General features: G+C 44.6%; 2 protein-coding genes across 3 annotated transcripts in view; both read right to left on the bottom strand.

The window, feature by feature from the left end:
- The window catches only part of LOC132573300 (prosaposin-like), a 52,374-nt gene extending 32,982 nt beyond the window's left edge, over nt 1-19,392 (bottom strand). For both annotated transcript variants that reach the window (XM_060240806.1, XM_060240807.1), the window contains exon 1: nt 19,240-19,392. In XM_060240806.1, coding sequence (XP_060096789.1) covers nt 19,240-19,300 — 61 coding nt within the window. In that variant the 5' untranslated portion in view covers nt 19,301-19,392. The remainder of the gene's footprint in view (nt 1-19,239) is intronic.
- Nucleotides 19,393-21,090: 1,698 nt separating this feature from the next.
- The window catches only part of LOC132573604 (prosaposin-like), a 43,136-nt gene continuing 37,505 nt past the window's right edge, over nt 21,091-26,721 (bottom strand). Inside the window, exons 10-14 of the mRNA XM_060241179.1 lie at nt 26,313-26,493; nt 26,039-26,202; nt 24,454-24,534; nt 23,348-23,446; nt 21,091-23,189 (exon numbers count right to left, since the gene is read on the bottom strand). Coding sequence (XP_060097162.1) covers nt 23,154-23,189; nt 23,348-23,446; nt 24,454-24,534; nt 26,039-26,202; nt 26,313-26,493 — 561 coding nt within the window. The 3' untranslated portion in view covers nt 21,091-23,153. The remainder of the gene's footprint in view (nt 23,190-23,347; nt 23,447-24,453; nt 24,535-26,038; nt 26,203-26,312; nt 26,494-26,721) is intronic.

Below are 26,721 nucleotides of genomic sequence, written 5' to 3'. Positions count from 1 at the left end.
GGTGGCCCCCCCAAAAAAATCACTTTTAAGGTATCTTAAAAAAAAAAAAGATTCCTTCTTTCCAAGCCTTCCATAATAAAAAGTCTTAATACAAACGTATGAAAGCCAAAAGGATAATAAGTATGTAAAAACTGCACACAATCCATTCATTCACACATTCCACGCATTTGAACCCCACTGATTTCAACAGAAAGCACATGCTTAATTATTTCCTGTTGAAGACAACTAGAATAACAAGTGCTGGATTATTGATTTGGTATCTTTTTTAATGACTGACTTATTCAGATTTTTATTCTGGGCATGATTTTATCAATGTTAAGCGCTTTTATATCCTGTTAGTTTCAGTGGGAGAGATTTAAATACATGCTTTACTTTCCTATTGAAGTAAGTGGAATTTTTAAAGTATTCCATTTTGACTGGAGTATGTGCCACATGCATGCTTACATACAAATATTTGGTTTCACTAATGTCTGAAAACCTAAAGGATGGGGACAATGAAGTTTAAGTAGAGCATCCCAACATTTTGAGGAGCAAAACTGTGAATTGAAAAGGGTTCTGTTCCATTGACTAAACTCCTGCACAAAGTTTGTTCTTCCTATTGGTAATAAAATAATGTATAAAGTGAGCAAAGAGTGTTCTGCCCGATGCAATTATATAGGAAAGAACATTTGTTAGTACTGGCAATCCACAGTATTCTCTGGGTTTTATATATTATTGTACATGTTCTACTTCCTGTGCAAAAATTTAATCTGTGTTTGAAACTATATATGCACAATGGTTCTGGAACCTGTCTTCTTGTGATGTGGTTTGACTTCAGTCTCACTTACCACTGTCCACTGCTGCATCAGTTCATATACTATTATAAAATTATAAAGTCCACAAGGGTCAAATGTTCAGACCAAGCCAGATAAGATGCTGGCAGTTCTGTGTATACACCTGTATTGGTCCTTATAGGTTTATACTAACATGGCAACCAGCTGCTCTGAGGGGCCATGTCAGCTCAGGAAAATGGTTTGGGAGAAGACTTAACATCCCTTTGCACTGTGGTCTCAGTCTGAATCATGTTCCTTGGAGCTTTATATATAGAACTTGAGCATCTCAACTAATTTGGCCTTAGGTTCTTGCAGCCAAAACAACATAAAAATTTGTGGAATCTTAAAGTGTAACCAATGAATTGTGACTTAAGTTTTTGCAAAATGGAGCCCATTTGATTAAAATCAGATGAATGTACTCAGTTCAAAGAATACACACACACGCAAATGAAAGAAGGCTGTATGGGGCTGAGATTACAGAGTGAGGTCTGAAGGCCCAGCAAGACATATAAGAAAATAAGGCATGTTGGATCAGGCCAATGGCCCATCCAGTCCAACACTCTGTCATACAGTAGCCAAAAAACCAGGTGCCATCAGGAGGTCCACCAGTGGGGCCAGGACACTAGAAGCGCCCCCACTGTTGCCTGCTCCCAAGCACCAAGAATACAGAACATCACTTGCCCCACACAGAATGTTCCATCTATACTTTGTGGCTAATAGCCACTAATGGGACCTCTGCTCCATATGTTTATCCAAATGCCTCTTGAAACCATCTATGCTTATAGCTGCTACCACCTCCTGTGACAATGAATTCCATGTGTTAATCACTCTTTGTGTAAAGAAGTACTTCCTTTTATCCATTCAAACCCAGAGAGCCAGTTTATCCATTCCAACCCAGAGAGGCAGTTTGGTGTAGTGGTTAAGTGTGCAGATTCTTATCTGGGATAACCAGGTTTAATTCCTCCACTTGCAGCTGCTGGAATGGCCTTGGGTCAGCCATAGCTCTTGCAGAGATGTCTCTGAAAAGGAAATCAGCAACCACATGTGTCCAGCTGTATGTTCACTCTTTATGTTGAACTCCTGAATCTTCCACAACCACCTCTGCAGTTTAGTATTTGAGTTCTTCAAAGTTTACAACCATAGTAGAGAAGAGCAGTTGGTTAAGAAGGTGAACTCTTAGATAAAAAAAAATCTAAGTTCATTCAGTTCCTACACCATTGCTAAACCCAGAAAAGCCCTAACCTACTCTCAGTCTTTAGGATTTTTCCAATTCTGGATTGCCTTTACCATGTCCCTCAGTGGTGGGATGTTTCCCTTACCCATGCTATATCTCAACTTAAAATAAGACTACCTCTAGTCAGGGCCTTTTTTGTAGCAGGAACTCTTTTGCATATTAGGCCACACACCCCTGATGTAGCCAATCCTCCAAGAGCTTACAGTAGGCCCTGTAAGAAGAGTCCTGTAAGCTCTGGAAGGATTGGCTACATCAGGGGGCATGGCCTAATATACAAAGGAGTTCCTGCTACAAAAAAAAGCCCTGCCTCTAGCATTCCAAACATCACTTTTTCCAGGTTGATACTGAGATCTGCCCTCTGGATGGCATCTAGCACCCTTGCTAAACAGGTCTGTTGCCAGAAAATTTTGGGTGGAGGGGCCCCAGAGATAAAAAATATGGCGGGGGACTGCAGGGCCTGGCTGCTTCCTCCCGGTTCTGCTTTCGGCCTCCCCCCAGCCCCAGGCGAGGGTAACTTTCCCCTACTACTCACAAGAAAACCCCTGCCACAGAGTCCAACTGCTGGGGGGGGGGAATGCTGCCAGGGCACCACTCAGGCTCAACCCCCCCCCCACCTTCCCCAGCTGTCACTCCTCTCTTTCTCGCTGTTACTCTCGCTTGCACACACTGTCACTCTCTCTCTCTCTTGCTTGTTGCCTTCAGTCCCCTGGACGAGTGCAGGGAGAGAGCAGGGTCCTTGTGGCGGTGCAGCAAAAATGGGGGGTGGCATGGAGGTGGCTTATGCGGTGGGAGCTCAGCAAGTCCACCTCTTTCGCTGGGATCTGATGTCCCCTTCCCCCCATACCTGTCTCTGGCTGGGCCTGCTTGTCAGGAGAAGAGGAGGAGGGCAGAACTCCCACATTGGGTGTGCGCAGCCCAGGTTCTTCTGCTCTGTGGTGCTGCTTTTGGAAGTATCTCTTCAAAGCAGCCCAGACAGGAAGGGGGCCAGCTGCTCCGGGTTCAGAATTCCCCCCAGCAGTTGACCCTGAGAAGCAGGGCTCTCTCTCACTCTCTCTTTACCTTGCTCTGCCTCTCTCTCTCTCCCCCTCGCTGTCACTCTCTCACTCTATCCCTCTTTCTCTTCTGCTCTCTCGCTCTTGTTGCTCTCTCTTGTGCTCTCTCTCTACCCCCCTTCCCTTTCCTTGGGTCCTGGAGGCCTCCAACAGAGAGACTCTACAGAGAGAAGGGGGGTTAATAGAGCGGTCTGGGCCCCCAGGCCCTCCCCCTCATAGCTACGGGCCTGTTGCTAAATGCTCCAAGTGCAAGCCCAAGTCCTCACTAAAAGCTGTGATACAATCAATGTGAACCATTGCAAATTCTGACCTGCCACACCACAGGTTATTTGCCAGCTTCTGAAAAGATGCCTCTGCAATCCTAAATCCAAAACACAACACGGTAACCATATGCAAACCATCAGGAGTGATAAAGGCAGAAACACCAACTTCTTCTTCCAATTCCATTTGCCAACAGCCCTTATCACCCACTCTGTAATGGGGTCACCTGACAGGCGAGACCCTGTATCTATCCCATGCCTAGCCAAATCTGTTTCCCCTGGTTTCTTCCTGAAACGTATCTCACACGGATACAAAACTGAAAGGATTCCTTTTCTGTCCTGAACTAACACTCTTGCAGTCTTTCCCCCGACTTTTCCATAAAGACCGTACACCTGACATTGCCCCTAGCCAGTAGCTCTCCAGGAAAGCACATGGTTAAATGGCTGCCACAGTCCATTCCTCCCAAATTCTCCCAGAATAGGAGGCGACTACGCAGGTGCTCTGACCTCACAACCACTCTTTCTAACTCCCTGACACATCACATCAAACTTACAACAGCCTCTCACATCCTGTGCTGTTGGGCCAGTAAGAATTCAACAGAAGCCTCGGCTAGTCTTGCTGCTTCCCAGATGGCCTATGACTCCATGACTCTTTTCCTGTACTTCTCGGGAACCACAAGCTGTCTCATTGCTTCCCAGGATCTCTGGCTGCCCTGCCTCCAAACAGATTGCTCCAAGAAAGTCTCACAAAATCCCCCTTCTTGATCCATAGCTGCTTCGTGAACTGGTTCCAGCCGAGGATTGCTCTGAACCTCCTCTCAGAACCCTTCCTTTCCCCCTATGCATACAGCTAGAGCCAACACTAGCCTTGCCACCATCAAGAACTCCTATGAAAACTTCATCCTCTCCCTTGGTTTCCTCAGCTTGCACTTCACTGAAGTGAGACAGATCGTTTTCCTCATCAGGAAGATTTACAGCCTCCTGCTGCTTCTGCACTCCTCCCCCTCTTGGGAGACCCCCTCCCTCTGGGTTTCTGATGGGCAGGTCATCCACCTCCTGGGTCACCTGGGCTCCCTTTCTCCTGCAGTAACCTCAGCCACTTCCCCCTCCCCCCAGCTGGTGGATGGAGAACTGATCTCCACAGAGATGCTTACCCTCCCCTCCCCCAACCCAGGATTTGGCTGCATGGTACCACGTTCACTGAGTACTGGTCACCAAAGAGATTTCATCCAATTATCACAAGGTAGGGCTGTTTCATAACCTCCAAAAGAAAAAATGCATTTCTTCACACCCTAAGTGGGTTCTGCCCTGGTTACTATTTGGATGTGAGATCGTTAAGGAAGTCCAGGGTCTCTATGCAGAGGCAGGCAATGGCAACCGGCCTCTGAATATCTCTTGCCTTGAAAACCCCACAAGGGATTGCTATAAGTTGGTTGTGACATGATGGCCCTTTACCCCCTCCACACATACACACAGTTCCAGGTGAGAATGGAGGCTTTAGGTATCTAACTTTAAGAATGAAAACGAAAATAGAACATAAGATGTTTTTGAAAGATTATTATTGTAAAAACTGACAGTCACCTTTAAGACTAAGAAGACTACTTTGTCAGTGTCTGAAATGGCAACCTCAGAGAGGAGAGAAGGCGATGGGAGAAAAATATTTTTAAAAACTGAGACAGAAAGAGTAACAAGAGAGATAGGTATTTTACATTATTGTGTAGGGCCAAAATAGAAGGGTTACTCTATGAAAAGCATAAAAGACCAACTCCAAGTGGTTGTGCCTGTTCCCTGTGCCAGCTAGTGGTAATATGAAAAAACAAAATAAATTGCATCTGTAAATACTTAAAAAGGCAAAAGGACATTCTGTATGGAGGTGGTTATGCCTTGGTCCTGTTCGGCCCACTGGATAGCATCAAAAGGGCAAATTTCTTCTTTTGAATGGATCTCATTTGCGCTCTGCATCATCGTTTGACACAGCTCTTTCTTACATTGCATAGTCTTCCTGGTGTCATGTGGAACACAAATTCTTCCCCCTACTCACCCACTTATGCTCTCTCTTTCCACACACACATGAGAGAGAGATGCTCTGTTTTTGTTAATCATAGAGCTTTTATGGTGCCACATAAGCCTTAATTGGCATTGATGTGATTTATTGTTCTTCAGGAATTAGTATATTACTTTAACCATTACAATAATAGCTTCTTCCTGAGGTGAACTGCTGAATATGAAAGTTCAATTATGGCACCAGAGCAAACCACATTTAGGTATCACCATCATCATCACCAGATGCTGCATCGACTTCCATCTCTCTGGGTGAATAGAAACAAACAAATGGGACCCACCCATTTTCTCCCAGAAAACCTGTGAATCCTCATTAGATGACTCATTTCCGACTCACTTGCATTGCCAAGGCTTTAGAGCAAGGATGTCAAGATGGCAAACTCTGCTTGAGCTTAGTAAACACTCTGGGTGTAGGCCAAGGGGGAAAAACTGCCAAACCTGTTTTTTTTCCTTTAATATAAGCATTAGCCTGACACAATTCAGAACTCTGGGCTTACACAAGTACCCTCTTGCAGAAACCCTGTAAGAGATCTCCCAGATCCCACCCTCTGATGTATATTTTGCTCCAAGTTCCAAGACCTGTTCTTTCCGAAGTGACTGAATTACAGCTCTAGCAATACCACACATATTATTACTAACCAAGATTGCTGGAAGGGGGACAGACAGCAACTATTTGCTGAGCCAGTACGGTATAGTTTAAATTAAAGCATTGGACTAGGATCAGGGAAGCGTAGGTTCAAATCCCTGCTCAGCCATGGTGACCCAAGGCTAATCACTTGGCCTTGTTGACAGAGTTGTTGTGAGGATAAAACAGAGGCGGGCAGGACCATCTTTGCTACCCTGAGCTCCCTGTAAAATAGGTAGGATTAAAACTGTTCTACACAAATAAAATCCCTAATCTGGATGGGCCAGGCTAGCCTGATTTCATCAGATTTCGTATGCTAAGTAGGGTCAGCCCTGGTTAGTAGCTGGATGGGAGACCACCAAGGAAGTCCAAGGAGACAGACAGTGGCAAGCCACCTCTAAACGTCCCTTCTTCTGAACACTCGACCAGGTTGACATAAATTGGCTGCAATTTGACACCGCTTTCCACCACCAGATTAAAAAAAAAAAAATCCCACCACCTATTGTCCATATGTAAATATGATTTTTTTAATAAAAGACAGGATTGGAATCTTATTGACAATCTTCCTAGGGGACAGGATGTCCCTCAACTCCATCATTGCAATATATATATAATATTTAAAGTGTCTCTGTTTTGGTTTTCCTTTCCATGCCTCTCTCCCTCCCACCCCCACTACACTGGTTACTATTCGAAGGTTTCACAGTATCTCAAGGGCAATTCACACCATTTATTTAAAGCGTAAGGAAGTGGACTGAAAAGATCAGAATGCTGTATTGCTCAAAGTGAAACTTCATTTGAAGCAATAATTTCTCTGATTGGCAGAACCCACTTCCTGATATGCTAAAATAGTGATGCAAAGAAAAGTAGTCAGACAGGCACTACTCAGAGAAGAGACATTTGAAGTGGGTTGAATTATATCCAGGTTGAATTTAGAGGTGGGTTGTGTCAAGGTGCCATATGACTAGGGTTGCCAAGTCCAATTCAAGAAATATCTGGGGACTTTGGGGGTGGAGCCAGGAACAAGGGTGTGACAAGCATAATTGAACTCCAAGGGAGTTCTGGACATCACATTTAAAGGGACAGCAGACCTTCTTAAATGCCTTTCTTCCATAGGAAATAATGAAGGATAGGAGCACCATCTTTTGGGGCTCATAGAATTGGACCCCCTGGTCCAATCGTTTTGAAACTTGGGAGGTATTTTGGGGAGAGGCACTAGATGCTATACTAAAAATTTGGTGCCTCTACCTCAAAACATAGCCCCCCCAGAGCCCCCAATACCCGTGGATCAATTCCCCATTATTCCCTATGAGAATCGTTCTCCATAGGGAATAATAGACTGCCCAGTAGACATTTCCCTTCCCTCCCCCGCTTTCTAAAGCGGGGGGAGGGCCTCCAAACCAGGGAATCCCCTGCCCCCTCTCTCTCTCACACACACACAAATACTTACCGGGTCTTGTTCCTGCAAAACTTTACTTGCTCTGAAAATGAAAGCAAAACAAAGGGAGGGGCCGTTCTCCGAAGCCCTTCCTGCTTCCTGCTCAGCCTTAAAGGCACATAATTTAAAAAGGGACCTGCAGGAGCTCTAAAACTACATGGTGATTGTGGGGGGCGGGGCTTCTCCTGCTGGCCAGCTGGCTGGGGGCGGGGAGAAGCCTGTAAAAACAGGGGATCCCCCGCTGGGACCTGGGGATTGGGAAGCCTACATATGACATTGTTCGCATCAGAGCACAAGCATAGGCATGAATGTTCACTAACAGTCCTTCCTTTAATAGATTTTCCTATTAATGGAATTGACTTATTCTCCATGGTTTATATTTCTCCTGAACCATGTTCCAGATGATATAGAGCAGGGATGTCAAGCATACAGCCTGTGGGCCACAACTGGCCCATCCAGGACTGTTTTCTGTCTCGTGAGCAGTTGGTGCAAAGGAGCGGGAACAGGTGGTTGGGGGAGAGCAGCAGGTGGAGTCACTCCAACCTTGATGTCAGCGTAGTGGAACAACCTCATCAGCAGTTGATCGGAACTCCTCTTCAGCAGCAATCGCATTGGTGAATCAGGGGCCACCACAGCTACATTCATGCCAGGTCAGGGGAGCAAGAGGAGGTCTCCACTTGGCCTGCAACTCCAGGGATGCTGTACCAGATGGCTGCAGGAACTGGCATTTGCATGAGAGGAGCACAGATGATCCTCTGCCAGAGCCTGCTGGTGGCCAATGCTGCCACCAAATTTGCACTCCCCAGAGCTTTTTTTGTAGCAGGAGCTCCTTTGCATATTAGACCACACACTCCCGGTGTAGCCAATTCTCCAAGAGCTTACAAGGCTCTTAGTACAGGGCCTACTATAGGCTCCAGGAGGATTGACTACATCAGGGGTGTGTGGCCTAATATTCAAAGGAGTTCCTGCTACCAAAAAAAGCCCTGGCACTCCATGTGGCTGCTGTACTTTGGCTCTCAACAGGGTGTGGGTGTTCTCCAGCATTTTATTCTGTACATGGCTCAGCATCTGGGCCTCCCCAGTGGACCACTGCATGGTCTTCATCTATAGGCAGCTACCACATCTTGGAGGGAGGGGGCTGCTGGTGATCTCAAATTATACTGGTTTCTGGGCAGCCTAAGGCCTCCACCACATACACAGTCTTGTCATGCATTGCCTGTCCATCCCCCACTGGACAATCTGGTGGCCTTCAGTAGCTGCTGCCACACAAGGTGGCACAGTTTGCAGGCAATCTCTGGCTTGAATCCCCAGCATCCCCCATGGATTGCCCAGCAACTTGGCCAAAGGTGGCCACCACTGCACAGGTGTCTTCAGAGCCAGTTTGGTATAGCAGTTAAGTGCAGCCGCTAATCTCAGAGAACTCGATTTGATTCCCCACTCCTCCACATGCAGCCAGCTGGGTACTTTGGGTCAGTAACAAGTTCTCAGAGAGCTGTTCTCTCAAGTGCAGTTCTCAGAGAGCACTCTCAGCCTCAGGGTGTCTGCTGTGAGGAGGAGAAGATTGTTAGCCACTCTGAGTGAGGGCCAGGGTATAAATCCAGTCTCTTTTATCAGGCGCTTTGCTCAGACTCAGTTGTCATGCATGTGGCCTCCTCTGCCACTCTTCTTTGGGGAAGGGGGGGAGGTTAGTTCAACATCTTCTCAATCCCCTCCCAGAGCAGCTTCATGACAGGGGAGGCTTACCCAATCAGTTTGCATTTTTCCCTTGGGGTCTGGGGCTCACAAAATTGGTGGCAGGAGTGCATTGGAAAGGAGTTTGCCCCCCACTGCACTACTTGCTCTCCAGTCTGCCCATGTGGATGCTTCTCTGCACATCCCCTTTCTAGGACATGGGTCCTCCTGAGGAGACCACATCAATTTGGAGGTTACCAACTGCTGTTCTTTAAATGACATTACATTTTATTGCAGCCTGACAAAGTAACATTTATGTGATGGCTGGCCCATGCAACAAATTAGCTCGACACCTCTGAGTAGATCATGAAGATTAGCAAGGGGAAGCCCATTTCCACAGGGAGATGCCATGGCTCAAAGTGGCAGATCATCAGCTTTGTATGCAGATGGTCCCGGGTTCAATCCTTGACATCTCCAGTTGAATGGATTAGGTATCAGGTGATATGACAGACCTCAGGCTGTGACCCTAGAAAGCTGCTGCCAACCTGAGTAGACAATGCTGACCTTGATGCTCTGGTAGTCTGATTCAGCAAAAAGCAGCTTCATGTGTATGCGCATGCACCTATGGCGTTTCTATGCCAATTGTTTAGAGCTTTTGGTATGGCAGAAGATATTAACTTTTTAAAATGTGGGAACCTAATCCATTTTAGGCATTCCTGACAGAGCTTTTGCCCTTCCCAAAACCAAAGATTTGGTGATACAACAGCTGTGGCAAAAAAAAAGCAAACACCCACATATCCTGCCATAAATAATAGTACTTCTTTGAGGCTCCTCTCCCCACACCTCATGACTATTTGCTTCTACCCTAGTTCTGTGCTGCATCCCAGTCCTGAAGCCCTGGACAGTAGCTTGAACTTAGGTGGGGGGTTGAATGGACAGTGTTGACAAAGGGCAGGGCTACAAGGCCATGGCCATAATATGCCTAGAATCTTTCTAGACAGACATGTAACTCTGTTTTACCATACATTTGGAACATGTAATTCCTGCCCCAATTCCCCAGGCTTGCTGGTTATTACCTTTAAAGCCCAGGGCCCTCATACTTGTCAAACCACATTGTTTTCCCTCCACACCAGCTGCGTTCTTCAGACAGCTGCTCCTTGCAGGGCTCTCTTGGAACCATCTATTAGGCAACAGTCAAGTCATGGGCCATTTCTGTGACAGGACCAGTCCTTTGGAGTGACTTACCAGCAAGACCGAGATCACCATGGGACTGCCAGGTCCCCCATGGCCATCAGCAGGGATGCGGGGGGAGGAATAAGGTTGGGAAACTCCTGGAGATTTTTGGAATGGGGCCTGGGGAGGACAGGGACCTCAGTGGGGTACAACGCCATGGAGTCCTCCCTCCAAAAGATCCATTTTCTCCAGGGGAACTGATCTCTGTAGTCTGGAGATGAGCTGTAATTCCTAGGGATCGCCATTCAGTTTCGGTATTCAGGGTTTTCTCACAGCATTGGTAGATGATAAATTGTTTCTGCAGATCTGGCTGTTATGTTTTGATCTGGCTACTTTAGTCCATTTTGTGCATATGCAATTTGCCATCAATTTGTTAGCCCCTGTGGGTCTCAGGAGACAGGCTAGGATATAGGCGTTTACAAGACCAAGTCTCTCCCCTTAAAATGTGAGAGGAAGGAGAACTGAGTCTTAAATATTTTTAGACCCAGATGCTTTTACTTTACCTTTCAAATTCTGAACTTCTATTTAAGGTGCCTTTGACAGTGCTTGCAGGCTATTTAAAATCAATGTTCTTTTCATTATTTGGGCTGCTGGAGAAATAAGGCTTGAGTTAAAATCTGTACTAGAACCTAAATTTCTTGCCGTACTCAATTGCATACTGGAGAACAGGAGAATCAAATGCGAATAACAAAATGCACCAAAATTAGCATTAGATCCATATTTTTAGCAAGTTCTGCTAGAAATGATGTATTGATTCAGTACTACATATTTTATTAGATCCATAAAATATGGATCTAATGCTAATTTTGGTGCATTTTGGTATTCACAATTGATTCTCCTGTTCTCCAGTATGCAGTTGAGTACGGCAAGAAATTGCAGCAAGAACTTGTTATCCTAGATGCTGGAGAATTCAATTTCTGCCACAGTTTCTTAATGGGAATGTTTTGAATATGGCATAATGGCAAAAGTAAATTGTTGCTATTACATTGTTAATATACCTTAATACATTAAATTTTCATCTGGTTTTTCTTCCTTGGCTGTTAAACCCTGCCCTTCCACCAAGGAAGGTAAAGGAGGGTATATTGCTGTCCCAAATTTCCATGTTCATCCTAGCACCTTTGTGAGATAGGTTACCAGCACCTGGACAACTACACATTACAGAACCCACAGCTCTGACCCATGGACACAACACCATCTTAAAGATGAAACTGGCCATTAAAAATGGCCCCAAGAGCCCTACAGTCAAGGCCAGCTCTTCCACTAGGCAAACTAGGTGCTTGCCTAGGGTGTCGGCTCTGCAGGGGTGCCAAACTGGGTGCGCCCACCTTTTTGTTTTAAAAAATCCTTCCCCTCCCTACCCTCATCACTGCTGTCTTCCACCACTGCCTTACCACCACTTCTCCCCACCTCCTTTCCTTTCCTTTCCCACCCTCCCAGCCCTGATCACCGCCACCTCCCTGCCTCCTTCCCCTCCCTCCCAGCCCGATCACTGCTTCTCCCCACCTCCTTCCCCTCCCTCCTGCCCCAATTGCCGCCACTTCTCCCCGCCTCCTTCTCCTCCCTCCTAGCCCCAATCACCACCTCCTTCCCCTCCCTCCCAGTCCCAATCACCACCACTTCTCCTCACCTCTGCTGCCTGCCTCTCTCCCCCATCACCACCCCTTCCTGCATGTAGCCCCGAGCCTGCCGCCAACTCATGGGGCTACTCGCGAGTGGGTGGCAGGCACAGTAGGTGACTGAGGTGGGTATGGAGCTGTGCTTCCTAGGGCGCCAGAAGGGCTAAGGCTGGCCCTGCCTTTGCTGAATGGGCCTTCTGGGCAGCAGGAACAGGAGACTGGGATCAGACTCTTGTGACATTTTAAAATGGCAACTTCAGCTTTGAAGCAGCATTTAGGTCCACGAGTCAGGCTCATAAATGCCATAACCATCTAGTCTGGCCCTCAGATTTGGATCAGTTTGCTGTACGATCAAAAAGCATTAGTGTTTTCAATACTACCTTAATTATAGCAAATAAAATTGTAAGTGTATGGAAAACATTTACATATACTTGCATAGGCATCTAAAGGTCCAGTCCATGATGATAATGAAGACAAGGCACTATTTGCCCCTGCAAGGGGGTAAGGAAAGCTTTCCCGGGGCGGGGCAGGGCAAGAGTGGGCACTAAGTAGATTACTTAAGGAATGGTGTGACTGAAGTTGGCCTGTCTCGCTTCCCTTCTTTTCCATGTGATTTTCTCCCATGTATGAAAGCACCAAACAGGACAGAAAGCTGCTCTCACCTAGGGATGTTTAAGATGCCAGCCCAGCATCACATCACTGTAAGCCTTGGGCAAAAATGCCAAGCTCAGATGGGAGCCAAGATGCAGCTGGTTCCCTAGCCTGTTATGCTAGTTCACACCACTTCATGCTTTCCAGAATTGTCCTTTTTGAGTAGTTTGCTTCATTTACTTCTTAATATCTTTGAAAGTGCATCCCAAAGCTGGCTTGAAATGATGGGCTTAATCACAGCTATTTTCAATCTAACAATTCAGAATTAATTGCAATCTATTTTTAATGCCAACACCCATCTCTAGAACTTATTATTGTTTATTAAATATATAGGCCACCCTTCCCAAGGGCTCAAGGGCGGTGTACAACAGGTTACAATAAACAATTTCTGTTTGCAATAACATTAACTGAATCTGATGATGGCGATGGCATAAAATTGTGCTTCGCTCCCTCCCTCAGACAGATCAGGGACTGGTCCTGGAGGAGGCCATGATGAGAGCCATAGTGTGGGCTGTTGCTGTCCTCAACTGTAGGCCTGGCAAAACATATCTGTTTTACATGTCATGTGGAACTGAGCAAGGTCCCGCAGCGTACAGTTGGCACCAGGTAGAGATTTCCACCAAGCCAGAGCCAGGTCCAACAAGGCCCTGGCTCTAGTTGAGAGCAGCCAGATATCTTCTGGCCAGGGACCAGCAGCAGGTTTTGATCTTCTGAGCACAAGGCACTTCAGGGTACATTTTGGGAGAGGCAGTCCCACAGGTACACTGGCCCCAGACCATTAAGGGCCTTAAAAAGGTCAGAACCAAAACCTTGAAGCAGATCTGGTATTCAACATGCGGCCAGTGCAGCTGCTGAAGAACAGGTTGAATGTGCACTGACATCAAGCAGCAGACATGCCCTTTTGCTGCCATCTGCTCTAAGTAATCCCATTCTCAAATTGATCAAGGAGCTGAATATATGAAGCCGCCTTACACAGTAAAACTACTGGCCTGTTACGGTCAATCTGTCAACTCTGACTAGCAGTAGCTCTCATGATCTCTACTGGAGATCACCACCTAAACCTTTTATCTGGAGCTGCTGTGGTTTGATTTGGTGACCTTCTGCTGACAAAGTAGAGATTCTGCCTCCAAAGGATGGTCATTACATTGCTCTCTGCACAGAAGCCTCCCAAGACCTCTTAGCCATAGACCCAATCATTAGTTGTGCAGTGCTTTTTTGTAGATTGAAGTGTAAAATCTATATTGTACAACGGAAAGCATGTTGAGCAATGCTTGTGTTATGCATGTGTGTCTGTGTGACCCCAGCTTCAGCAACAGACTACAGTAGTGTATTAACCACTTCCCTAATCTGCAACGTGAGGTTACCACCAATGTTCCCTCTAAACTGCAGGGTCTTGTGAGGAAAAATTCTACTTTGTGAGCTACAGGTATTAAAGTCGTGAGTTACTGCATAAATTATTATGCTCTGGGGTCATCCTTCCTGAGCTAAGACAAAAATGCGTGAGCTGGCGGCTAAAAATCTGTGAGCTAGCTCATGCTGACTCAGCTTAGAGGGAACACTGGTTACCACCATCTTTCTCATTGTCGTTGAGTCAATAAGCATTGCAGACTCTTGGTGATTAAATAAGAGTCAAATGGTAACCTCTTCAAAGGTTATAGACATGCACCTGTATTTTTCCATCCATACATTACCACAGGAACTCTTGTGTTGCCTAGTAAAGAACAATAGCACATCTCCTGGTATTACTGGAATTTCTTGAATTCCTTCTGAATTTAGACTTTTGGGGCAAAGCACCATAACCTGGCAGGCAAGCAGCAATCAGCTCAAGGACTTTTGAGTTCAGTTGTAAACTCCTAGCACTATGATTTATGGAGCTGTAGAGGGACATAAAGAACTTAAGATGTAGGGCATTAAATCCAACCATTTCCCCCCCCCCAAGGCCTTTTGCCAATACCCAGAGAGTCCCAGCCTGAGATCTCAACTGCAAACCCTATGTTGACTTGCACTGTACCAGTCATGGGTCAAGGTGTAAGGAAGGGAAAGAATTGCCATGGTGTGTAGAGGGCTTTGGGTGCCAGAGTAGAAGAGCTAGATTCAAATTCCCCACTCAGCCATCATGCAGCTCACTAGATCATCTCGGGCCAGTCACTTCCAGCCCAGCCTACCATGTAGCTTGGGAAGATGGGAAGGGAGGAACCACAAGCCACCACCTTCAACACCTTGGAGGAAGGGTGGGATCAAAATGTAATGGAAGCCACTGAAGCTCAGGGCAGCCAGCAGGCTTGAGAACAGGCTGAGCTGTGGAACTGCTTATCAGCCAAGCATCTAGTCACTGACTACTTGCACAGAAATTACCTGAATAGTGTCCTGTGTCCAGGCTGAGAAGGAACGCTGAAACTTTTAAGGCAAAATGGAGGAAAACATCAGAATATCTTTTCCTGCATGGCCAGGGCTACACTGTCCGGGAGTGGGGATGCTGGATCACCTTAGAAAAAATGTGGGGTGTTCAGATTACTTTTGATTATCAAAGTCCTAGTCACAGCTCTTGATCTCACTGGGCTTAGTATGTGTTTGACTAAACAATGCTGATCTCCTGGGGGTAAGGATGAGCCTTATTCAGCTTGCAAAGGACTGCACCTGGAAATGTTGTAATGATGTAGGAGGTGGGTGTGCCTCTAGAGTGTGGAATTGCCCAGGAATGACAAGTGTGACTCTTTCCATAAACCTTTAGGGCAATCAGACATGCTGAGCCTGCCTTGCCCAATGTTCTGCCTACACTGTGTAGGGAAGGGTGGTAGGCTAGGCAAGCATGGGAAAAAATGCAACATTTTTGGAACAGGAGGAATATTGTCATTCAACAATCCAGTGGTCTTGGATAGACACAATCTTACAGATGTCACTCTGTTTCCATCTCGCATAAAAGCCACCACTGCCAAAAATTTAACTGCGGTCAAAGTAATATCAGAATCAGCAGTCAAGAAAGGCATACAAACAAGGGAAGCCTTGGAGACCATCACTAGATGTATCCACAGGTCTCTCAAAGGGGCAGACGCCACACAAAGAAAATATGGGATAAAGTTTCAGTTGCTCCAGACTTAAATACACATAATCTGAGTAGCGTACTCCTTTCCTTTCAACTCTAGAAACTCATAGATATGATCTTGAGCAGCAGAAAATTTCTCAATATCCTATTTGGGGAAAAAAGGTCAATTACAAATCCAGTGTAATTTTTGGATTGTTATCTTTGAGTAAAGAGAAAACAGTTTCTGGAGAGTAGGGGGGCTGGTTGCTTAGGTAGTGTACTCTACAGAATCAACCCACCAGAACAGCAGAGGGCAAAAAGAAAAGCCATCCAAAGAGAACGAATAAGAATTATGAAGTCATAGGAACAATGCTTTAGCGCAACCAGGGATTTTTTTGGTAGAAAAAGCCCAGCAGGAACTCATTTGCACATTAGGCCACATCCTCTGACACCAAGCCAGTCGGAACTGCATTCCTGCTTCAAAACAAACAAACAAACAAACACAGAAGCCCTGAGCACAGCACTTCTCAAACTGGGGTCCCGGGACCTCCCTCCCAGGGCACTCAGAGGATCTTTTGCAAGAACAGAAGGTGAGCTTTGTCTTCTCAGAAGAGGACAGACTGTTTCAACAGAAGGGGAACAAAAATGTTCGGAAAGGGAGCAGCCAGCTAGATTCCAGCTCACCTTAGAGCATCAGCCTGAAAAGTTATTTCATTGGATTTCTATCCTGCCCTCCCCTGCATCGCAAGGCTCAGGGCGGGTTACAACTAACAGATGACACAATTAAAACAGCATTCTAATATTAAAGCTATACAAGCAAATAACACAGCATACCAGATGGGAGTCAGATGCAGAAGAACAATGCTCCCAAAATTTCCACTTGTAAGCGTGCCCATAGTGGACCAAATACTGGGCAGTGGGCAGAAATCACCATCAGAGCAAATGCAGCTGATGGCGCACTGGTTGTATGTGTGCTCTTAAAGGTGCCCCCTTAAGGACATGCACAGCTGCATTTTGGACTAGTCTCTGGAGCAACCTTAAGGGCAGCCCTGCATAGAGAGAGCTCCAATAGAGCAAGTACAGCGTCCTCATAGGAACAAACAGCTAAGCCATATGAACACCAAGAAGCTGAGTGGCACCAGGGAGGTACATTCTTGATGCAACATCCAATTTAAGATTGAACTGACATTCCATTTGCCAATACAAAGGATTTCAGATAAGACATACTCTGCTGTGTCCATAGGCAGTTTATCAGCCAATAGCAGTTCTCAGTTAGGCACCAGAAGTGCAGGTTGTGCAAGATGCTAATCTTTTTGTTTCTATGAGCTGCTTCAAGGCTGAGGTACTAAGCAACCCAAGCAGAGCTGTGCACAATGAAGGCAACGACACACCTCCCTGTAGCTTCCTTTATCCCTCTGCCCCGCTCCAAACTGTGCGGCTTCAGGTTGGTGGGCTGAATGAAGACTAGGGGGCAAACTGGTTCTCAGCAACAGGAGAGCTGGAGAAAGAAGTCTCCTCCCTTCTTTGTAGGCAGGAAAGCTGCTTGAGGAGCTGTGTGCAAACAAGGCCCAAGAGTTTTCACAGAACCTTTCCCATCCCCTCTCGAGCTGCCCTCCATCTCAATGGTTTCCCGTATGTTTCAGTGTCATCTCCAGTATGAAGCCCTTTCCAATCAGAGGTGATGGGTTCAGAATTATGACCCTACAGAACTTGACCTGACCACCAGTTTTTAAAACTTGCTCTTGAAGCCAAGCTGATAAGGCTCTTAGGCTTGTGCAAAGGGGTGGAAATCCTCCATGGGGAACAGGCTCTCCAGCATGCGTATACCAGTCAGAAAGGAAAAGGAAAGACTTGGAAGTCTGCAAAGAAACTAATCAACATGGAGACCCTTGAATGGGTAAAGTCTGAGAACTGCTATTCTAGCACCCAGAGAAGATAAGCTCCAACTTAAAAAAAAAAAAAATCCCTACATCAATACCCTTCAGAAGGCAGTTATAAACCAAATCTCTCCTCTTCATGCAGTTGAATTGAGTCGTATTGAGCACTGCTTGTTTCAGTAATATCCTGCCTACTTAATACCTTCTTGAAAAGGCACTGAAGGAATTGCTTCAATAGATTCTACTTTAATATAGTGATTATAGCTTGAGCCAGCTTTGCTGGACGAGAGGCAGCTATGAAAGATAGACAAGTGGAAGCTGTTTTTGTTTTATCTGACCTACCATAGCCCTCCACCTTCCTTAAGCCATCCAATAACCTTCGAACTCCTCTACTTAACCATAGGGATTACGTTCACTGCAGCAAACACAAGACAGTTTCTTAAACTCCTGTCAAGAGAACCTGGAACGCTATAACCAATTCAGAGACACTTTATTTCTCACATTTATATCCTGCCCTCCCTGCTGAAGCAGGCTCAGGGCGGCTTGGACAGCATGTTGTTACGGACACACAATACAGATGAGGTTCTGGAGCTGTCCTGGTGCCATAGAAGGCCAGCTGTGCAGCTGGAAGCTAGTATAAATTCTGGCATAAAGATAAAAACAAAGATAAACCTGTCCCTCAAACACACAGTGTTGCCTCAGTTACCTAGAAAAGAAGTAACTCAAATGAAGAGTTCAGTTTTGAAAATGAATTTAACTTTCCCCTTCATGTGAATCTAAAACACTTCTGAAAACCTGCCCAATGTTGGGCTACCCAAACCAGCTGGGTGCAAGTTCTGCCTGGAAGCCAAGACGCCTTGTAACTCTGAAAACTGGTTTGTCAAGATGACATGAGTAAGCAGAAGAGAGTCTCCACATTTAGTATCTACCTTAAAATCAAGTCGTTTGCTCTTCTGCAATAAAAGCACTCTCTTCCCCCTCCCTTCTCCAATTGTCAAGTGAAAGGAAACTAGAGTTCAGATTCTCTGCTACTTTGTGCTGGGCCAGTAAGTACAAGATGTGGCTGAAGATGAAATCAAGCACTTAAAACTATGTTCTTGCTGGGCCAGTAAAAAAAAAAGGGGGGGGGGGGAGGAAGAAGACTCATACCCCAATTGAGTATATGATTTACACAGTAAATTTATGTACCCACAGTGTTTAGGGAACAGTTTTATCTTTGTGGTTTTGTCTTTATGCCAGGTTCACCTCTAAACACACAAGTACTGACTTCCCTCTTCCTCTCATACCATACTAAAGCATCAGCCAGGTGGTTTTGTGAATAGTCCATAGACCATTATAGACTAGACCAGAACGTATCTGTCAATTCCAGAAGCAGAACTAAGGCACAGAGAATGAATCCAAGGCATTCTTACCTATCCAAGCTTTCACTTCACAGCTTGTTCAAAATGCTCACCTGTGCCGTTGTGCAGAAACGACTACCCAAGTCTACAAAGACGGACAGCATTCCTTTCCATCCTGTTCTAGAAACTTTTATTCCAAATGGTCAAACATCACATTTCTTCCTCAGGAGAGCCAACCAGAGGGGCAGCTCATTCATTACCCTTCACAGGACGACAACACACGCTTCCAACAGGCCCCTGCGCAGGAACATTCTATATTCTGCTCCCCAAGATAAAATGTCTGTCCTTACCTTGGTAAGCAGCCAAGCAGAGGGCTATCAGCAGCACACAGCCTTTCCATAAGCCTTCCATGTTCTTGGTGTGAAGGACTGCCTTGGCAATGAGGACAGCTTAAACTGGTGCCTCCTGCGCACAATGAGCCGTCCTGCAACAAGCAGCAGGATGGAGACTGCCACCCACACCCCAGAGGTTTCACAAGTACCATTTACCACACCCAACCCTAGGCTATTGTAATTAAATGCACCTAATCTGTAGGAGCAGAAGCACTCTGAGTGAGAACCCAGATTTTCCACATCACAGCCAGTCTCTGTCATTTCACGAGATGCTGCTTCTCTTCTTCATTACTGCAAGAAACTGAGGACTTCCAAGTCATACGGTTGTTTGTGTGGGGTTCTGGTCTCTTCTTCATCTAGTTCAAACAGCTAGCTACCTAAACTGTGGTTGGCTTCTTCAGGTAACTTGGTTAAAATTAAAATCTTTCTGTCAGCAAGAAAAAACAAGCTCTGCATTTTTCCTAATTCCTACCATGGGTCATTTTAATTATTATTGTAACACAGTAGCTGCTCCGTTGGCTTGGGAAAGGAAACATACTAAGACATCATAAAAGCCAGCCGCAATTCACAACACGCTGCACTATTTTTCAGCTAGGTTTCAATTCCCTTTAACTGCTGTAGACTTGCAAATTATGGCCCCACTTTGAAAAAGATGTGTTGGTTTAACGCAGGAGTCAGAGAGATTACTGTGGTTTCCGACAGAAACGGGAGCCAAGTCAGTGGAAGGTGCTTGTGTGGGTGCAGAGTTTTGCCATGACCTCCTACCTTCAGCAATCCCTTTCAAGCCAAGAAGACTGTCTCCAGGGTCACAAATCCCAAATTGACAAAATCCATGCTTGTTGGGGGAAGGGAGTGAAGCTGCCCCTCCTACTGTCAGAGCTCTGCTTGTGGAGGGGGCAGTTGAAAACTCTTCTCTGCAATCTGATTCACGTTTGGTCTCTGGGAAATACCTTAACCCACCTGGACACCGTTCCAAAGATTGAAGGGGAAATCCCTACTCTTCCTGCTGACAGATAACCAGGATTCATTAATCAGGACTATAGATTGGTTGTTGTCCCCAAACATCTGTCCCCTGCTCAGCTGTAGCAGGTGCTGCTGTCCCAGGATTGAATATAAAAACAAATGTGGGAGCAAAGAAGTACAAGGCTCAGTGCTGCACACTTCTGGTAGCTTAGGTAGGAGTCTAAGCATTCACCAGTCTGCAATAGGCAAGAGTATTACTGTCAATCTCTCGAAACTTTCAGCTCTCCCTGTTAAGTGGAGCAGGGACTCCCCGCCCCACTTACTAAGTATTTGCTAGTGTGGAATAGAGCTACTAGCATCTGAGAGACCCAGGTTCGAATCCCCACTCATGCCACGGAAACTCACTGAGTGACCTTGGGCAGTCACACGTTCTCAAACTAACACACGGGATATTTTAAGGGTAAAATGGAAGAAAATGCTATAAGTGGCTCTGAGTCCTCCACTGGGGAGAAAGACGAGTGGGGGCTGAATAAAACTGAATAAATGAATTCATATTTAAAGCCACTGCAAGACTGACATGGTTGTCTTTTGTTTATGTCCCATTCAACAGAGGATCAAGATCTAAAGTATTAACCAAAACAGTATATAGTCTGTTTAGAACTATTGCTGACATGCACTTTCACTTACAAAACTGCTCCAACCCTGTGTTTTATTTATTTAGGTTACACTAGATGCTTCCACCAAGGGACTCTACGGTGGTCAAGTTTCCAGCACTGGGGTAATAATGCAAAACCTCTAGGAAGAGAGTTCCTATAATGCATGTCAAAAATTCACAAAGCAGACAGATTTACAGTAACATATTTATTGTTAAATTACAGAAGCTTTAGTGCAAAAAAATCCCCCCAGTGCTTTGTTAAAGCAACTGCTTATTTTCCCCAGTTCACATCTAGAACGTGAAAATAAAATGGATATGCCAATATACAAAGCAGAAATGAAGACAGACTCCCCCCATGCCCAATTCTGACAATCCTCATCCCATTAGATTATGCCATTTTATTTCCTACAAAGAAAACAGAGCACACACACAAGTAGAAATTCTAGCCAAGAAAAGTGGCATCTACACAGTCTAGCCATCAAATATTCAACAACCTCTAAGAGCAAAAAGGCCATTGCTAAGAGGAAAATGTTTCCTCTGTATGAGCACAGGATATCACGGTTGTCAGTGCTGACCATCTGTAATAATATGACAGGGAAACATGGCAAAACTATTTGCTTTTGAGTAGTAAGAGCTTCAAACCAAACAGCAGTTTAGTTTTAAACAAAAAAAAAAAAAGGAGGTCGAAGCTCTCACTAAATGCTTGTAGGTGGAAAAGAATGAAGTTACATATGGCAATCACATCACTGTAAGTAATTCAAACTGATTATTAGTTTGCTGCCATTAGAATGAGTCCCATCCTGATTCCACAACCTTGTAGTTTTCCATGCCCTCATGAGCTTAATGTGCTGGAATATTCAATCTCCTTCCTAGGGTTTCTTTTAAGTTGTTGAGAATTTGCGTAACTAAAATGAACTGCTTTAAACAGCTATGCCTTTGGAGGTCCACGGTCTCTAGAAAAGTTCCCTCACCCATGTGCTATTGTAAGTCTTCCGAAGTCCATGCTTGCATGGAGATCAACACAAGCCACTACATGGGGCAGAAACGACATTTGCTCCTTGCACTTAGCAGCAATGGCACTACCCAGGCCAAGAGCCATCACCCCCACTGAACTCAGAAGGTCAAACAGGGCCAGGACGTGTACTGCTAGCATGGCACTCTGCTTCTAAACATTTCAAGGTACCTCTACACTAAAGAATGGCTACTCATGCAAGAGGATGCAGAATGTAAGAATGTACTGCTAGGAAAGGATGATTCCAATACTAGGAAGTGCCAGAAGAGAGAATCTTGTAGCTATTCTGAAACCTCAACTGGGAAAAAAGGTTACCTGGCAACCACTACTTCATGCTTGCAAACTTTTCTACCTTTTCAGTCAACATGCACGTGGCTAGCTCTCTTGCTAATATGTTCCACCGTCAGTCAGAACACACCAGGCACACTGCTTGAGGTTTTTAAAAGTGTAGATACGGCCATCTCCTTTGTTTTCAAGGTGTTGAAGTCATGTTGCAATATGAATGGGTGCCCCAGTCATGAACTCTAAAAGTGTAAGGCTTGCTACTGTGTGGCTCTCGAAGGAACTGGCACTGCCTGCTGCATCAGCTTTCCATGGTCACTTGTATTCCCTACTCTTAACAGCCACCCAGTCCAATGCACTTTAGCTCAGGCCACACAACGGCAAGTTCACAGCAAGTCGGAGACACAGCCTGTGCTGTATTACAGATATATTCATGTATCTGCATAGGAATACCCTTCCTTCCACAGGCAACTTCCAGGACTGATGCAGCTTTATCCCAGCAAGCAGGACTGAATTTAAGGGGGTCTTCTACCCAGGAACTGGGTAAAATGAGAGTTGAAATGATTCCCACTTGTAACGACCAGCACACTTACTCTAGCAAATCATCCAACAGCAAGAGTGCCCTTTAAAAAAAATTCTCACTGATTTTTAAAGTCAGACACGGGGTTGGGGTGCCTTTCATTTACTTCTACTCTTAAAGGCACTCAGCTAATTGAACAACTTCGCTAAATAGCTGCATTTCATGTACCATAAAGGAACTAAAAACTGGAGTCAGAAATAGCATCAGATCAACATTGTGGATCATTCCACAGTAGTAGCACTGCTACACCAAAGAAAATCACAAAAAGTTACTTAAGATTTGAGAGGAGGGGAAATAAGGACACCAGGATTTAGTTCTGCCAGTCTAACCCTCTCCTCTTGTTTTCTTCAAGAAAAAATATTACCCAAATGGGAGTTTTCTTAGTTCCACACATGACGCTTGCAGTGGTCGACAGCCTAGGAGACAGGAAGAAGACAAGGTCTGTATTAACCAGATCCCCAACTTAAATTTGACATTTTTGTTCTCAAGTCATATTTATTAAAAACAAAAGCCAGAGGCATTGGCTTGCTGCAGGACCTGAGCGTTCATCAACACAGCAATCCGGTTTACTTACATTACACTTAGTTGCTGTTTCCATGTTCTTACACCAATAGCCAGGTCCCCAAACACACATTTCTGATCCCAACAGAGGCTTTGAACAAACACCAAGTTTCTATAAAACAAAAAGAGGAAGGGAAAAAGCTTACTGAGTAACTTGGGGCCACTCTTGCCCTCAACTTAAGCTACTTCCTTGCAGGGGTCTTAAAATAAAATGGAGAAGGGAGAATGTTGTCACTCTCAGCTCCAAGGAGGAAGGGAGAGATCATGTACTAAGGGGATAAATGCAAATACCTTTTCAGTGAGAGACAGATTCTATTAAGAGGCTGTTGTAGCCAACAAAAAGGAATAGTTCACAGTACCTTAGAAATTAACTATACTGAAGTCTCGTTAAGATTTTAAGGTTAATGTTTTGGGCCAGAAAAGGTTATGCTTCAGTGTGTTAGTGCAAATTGCTATGCGGCCCCATTTTTAACAAACTATGAACCTGCCAAATGCCAATAATTGTTAACAAGCTTCTATTTTCCTCTTTCCAAGAGCCCAAAATATATGCACAAGAGTCTGCCGTCTGTAGCTCTAGAGCCGTTTGTGGAGCCCCAAATAGCTCTTTGAAAGAGAGAGAGAGAATCTTTTAAGTTAATGTATACTAGAAGGTTAGGTGGGATGCTAACATAAACAGGAAGATGAAGGGAATGACTGGCAGATTTTTACAGGACTAAAGAGCTTCTTACATATGCTTTACATGCCATTTAGCTCTAAAGTTAAATGATTTCAGTTATGCAAATGAGCTCTTATACTCCTTCTCTGTTGATCCTCTTGCTTTGAGACCTGACACATTTCCAACGGTTTTATTTAAAAATGGTAGCAGACGACCACTGTATTAACCTATCAATTTGGCTTGGAAAAAGCCTCGAGTTTTCCCTTAATACACTATTTGGTGGAAGCTTCATGACACACGACAATACATCTTACACGTTTTCAGGAAACAGCTCCATGCATAATTGTTTGAAATGACATGTTACTATATTGGAAATGGTGGTATTTAACGGCAATGTTGGTATTTATGTAAAAACCCCATTTTGAGTGAACTCTATGAACAATCCTTCTAGCTGCAATACTTACATCACACACAAAACCAGGATCCATCATTTCTGCCAAAAGCTCCACAGCCGTCGGTTCATACTGCTTCACAAACTGATCACACTATTTAAAGGGAAAGGGGGGGGGGGAAGAGGCTGAAACAGATCCTCTGCTATTCCATCATGGGAGATAGGCTATATATATATATAGCGCCTATTTTTAAAAAACCACAGAGCCAACTGTTGCATAATACAACCCTGCTGAAATGAACCACTTTCAAACCCCACTGATTTCAGTAAATAACATGTTAAGCTGAGCACTGAGAGACTTGGAAATTAGCTTGAAGACTGTATCACAGCAATGTCTTTTGTGTAGCCTGTCGACTGAGGAAGTGTCACTTGAGACATCCAAAGCTATTTTAACAGTTATCTATTTCCAAATCACTGCCTGCAAGGTAACACACACAACTGGACTGCTGAATATGATAAGCTTCAGTCATGGCCTGTATCACATCTGCCTGACCTTCAGATAGAGTTTCTTCCTCAAGGGAAAAAATCCTCCCACAGATAAATTTGAAATACTTCATTATCTGAATCAGAACATGCTTTGCATCTCCCCACACCGCCAGGTTAAACAGGCAAGACGTTCTCTATCATCAAGAATACAGAAAAGATTTGTGTTCCAAATGGGATGAAGAACACAGGTAGGGATCAAGTGCATTTTGCATCAGCCAGAGTTTATTTGTACAATCACCATAACATCTAGCAGAAACTTGCTAATTAAGTGATTAGACACAAAATTGCTCAGAGATTTTAGAACTGCAGCCAGTCAGCTAAGATAGCAAACATTTCCCTAGATTTCTTGTATTGCTAAAGGGTAGAAATGAGTTGCTATATCAATAGCTGCAACTCTAGCTTTCTAGCCAAATGCTCTGTTGTCCAAATGCACAGGCCATATTGCTAATTAAATAAACCACTAAGGCATTTTGGAAAGTTGCCTGGCTTGTTCCCCTTCTTGTCTTCAGTTACTGTCTCAACTCCTACGTCAGATATTTTGCAGTTGGCAAGTTGAATCTGGCCAAATGGCACTCAAAGCATCTTAACAATATGAATTATGCCACATACAACTAAATTCTGCATTCCATAAAACTATTATTTAAACTAAAGCAAGAAAGGTTTTCAATGAAGAGTACTCAAATATACAGTACCTTGGTTCTTTTGTTTTTTGGGGGGGGGTTGCCCCCAGAGAATTCTACCCATCAGGGTCTCTCCCTGTTATGCTGCTGTAAGTTCTCCAGTAGACTCATCTTTAAACCCACTTCCTGAGATTCCACAATTTATAATATTAGAATCTTACCCTAATCCAAAATTAGTTGCTCAGAGATATAGGAATTCCCTGCAACTATTATTTCTGTTGGCAAGGATCATTCCTATTGGGTTATCACCTCATGCTCTGGTTAGATCCTGCACTCCAACTCTAAGCTTTACCAATATATACTGGGCAGTGGTTAGTACATTCAGCAGTAAGCATCTACCCAAAGTGAATTCAAAACATTTAATTTCCTTAAGATCAGCGGCATTTCAAGTTAACTCATAGCCATTTTAATCCTTTCCATCAACTTTTTTACCTGATCAAAGTAAGATGCTGGCAACATGCGGCAGACTTTTTCAAGAGCTTCCTCAATTTCCACAGTCGTAGAATTCTTTTGTAGTTGTTTGTCCAAATAGGCTACAACCATTTTGCACACATCACAAATGTCACCTCCCTGTGATTGCACTGGAGCAATTTTCTCTGAGAATTCAGAAAGTCAAGTTATGATTGTGATTAAGAGTTAAAATACAATACTGCCCCCCCCCCCAAAATGTACACGGTGCATTATATTGCATTATTTAAGTTCTTACCAGCAGGAACAGCCTTGTTCACACAGCATCTCAGCATAACGCATACCAATTTGGGATCGGTTGCCTCCAGCAGCATATCAATGATCGCTTTGCCATAGACTTCCACAAAGCTCTTGCACTCCTCTCTTACTTTTACAGGCATCACATCACAAACTGCCTCCATTGCATGCACCATCTCCTCCTGGTACACAAACACAATAAGAGTGTTTTTTAAATGCTAGTATTCCTTATTTTTATAAGGGACACCATCTTATCTGTCCTGTTCAATGCAAAACAGGTTTCTAAAGCCATGTGTCTGACACCACTCAATAAGCTACTAAGGTACTCACACTGAGGTACCATCTAACTTAATCCCACTTTTTAATACCTTCAGTGTGGCACTCAAAAATCTACTTAAAGTACATCAACA

The sequence above is a fragment of the Heteronotia binoei genome, chromosome 6 (genome assembly GCF_032191835.1).
Source record: "Heteronotia binoei isolate CCM8104 ecotype False Entrance Well chromosome 6, APGP_CSIRO_Hbin_v1, whole genome shotgun sequence".
NCBI lineage: Eukaryota > Metazoa > Chordata > Lepidosauria > Squamata > Gekkonidae > Heteronotia > Heteronotia binoei.
This window is presented reverse-complemented; position numbering and strand designations above follow the sequence as displayed.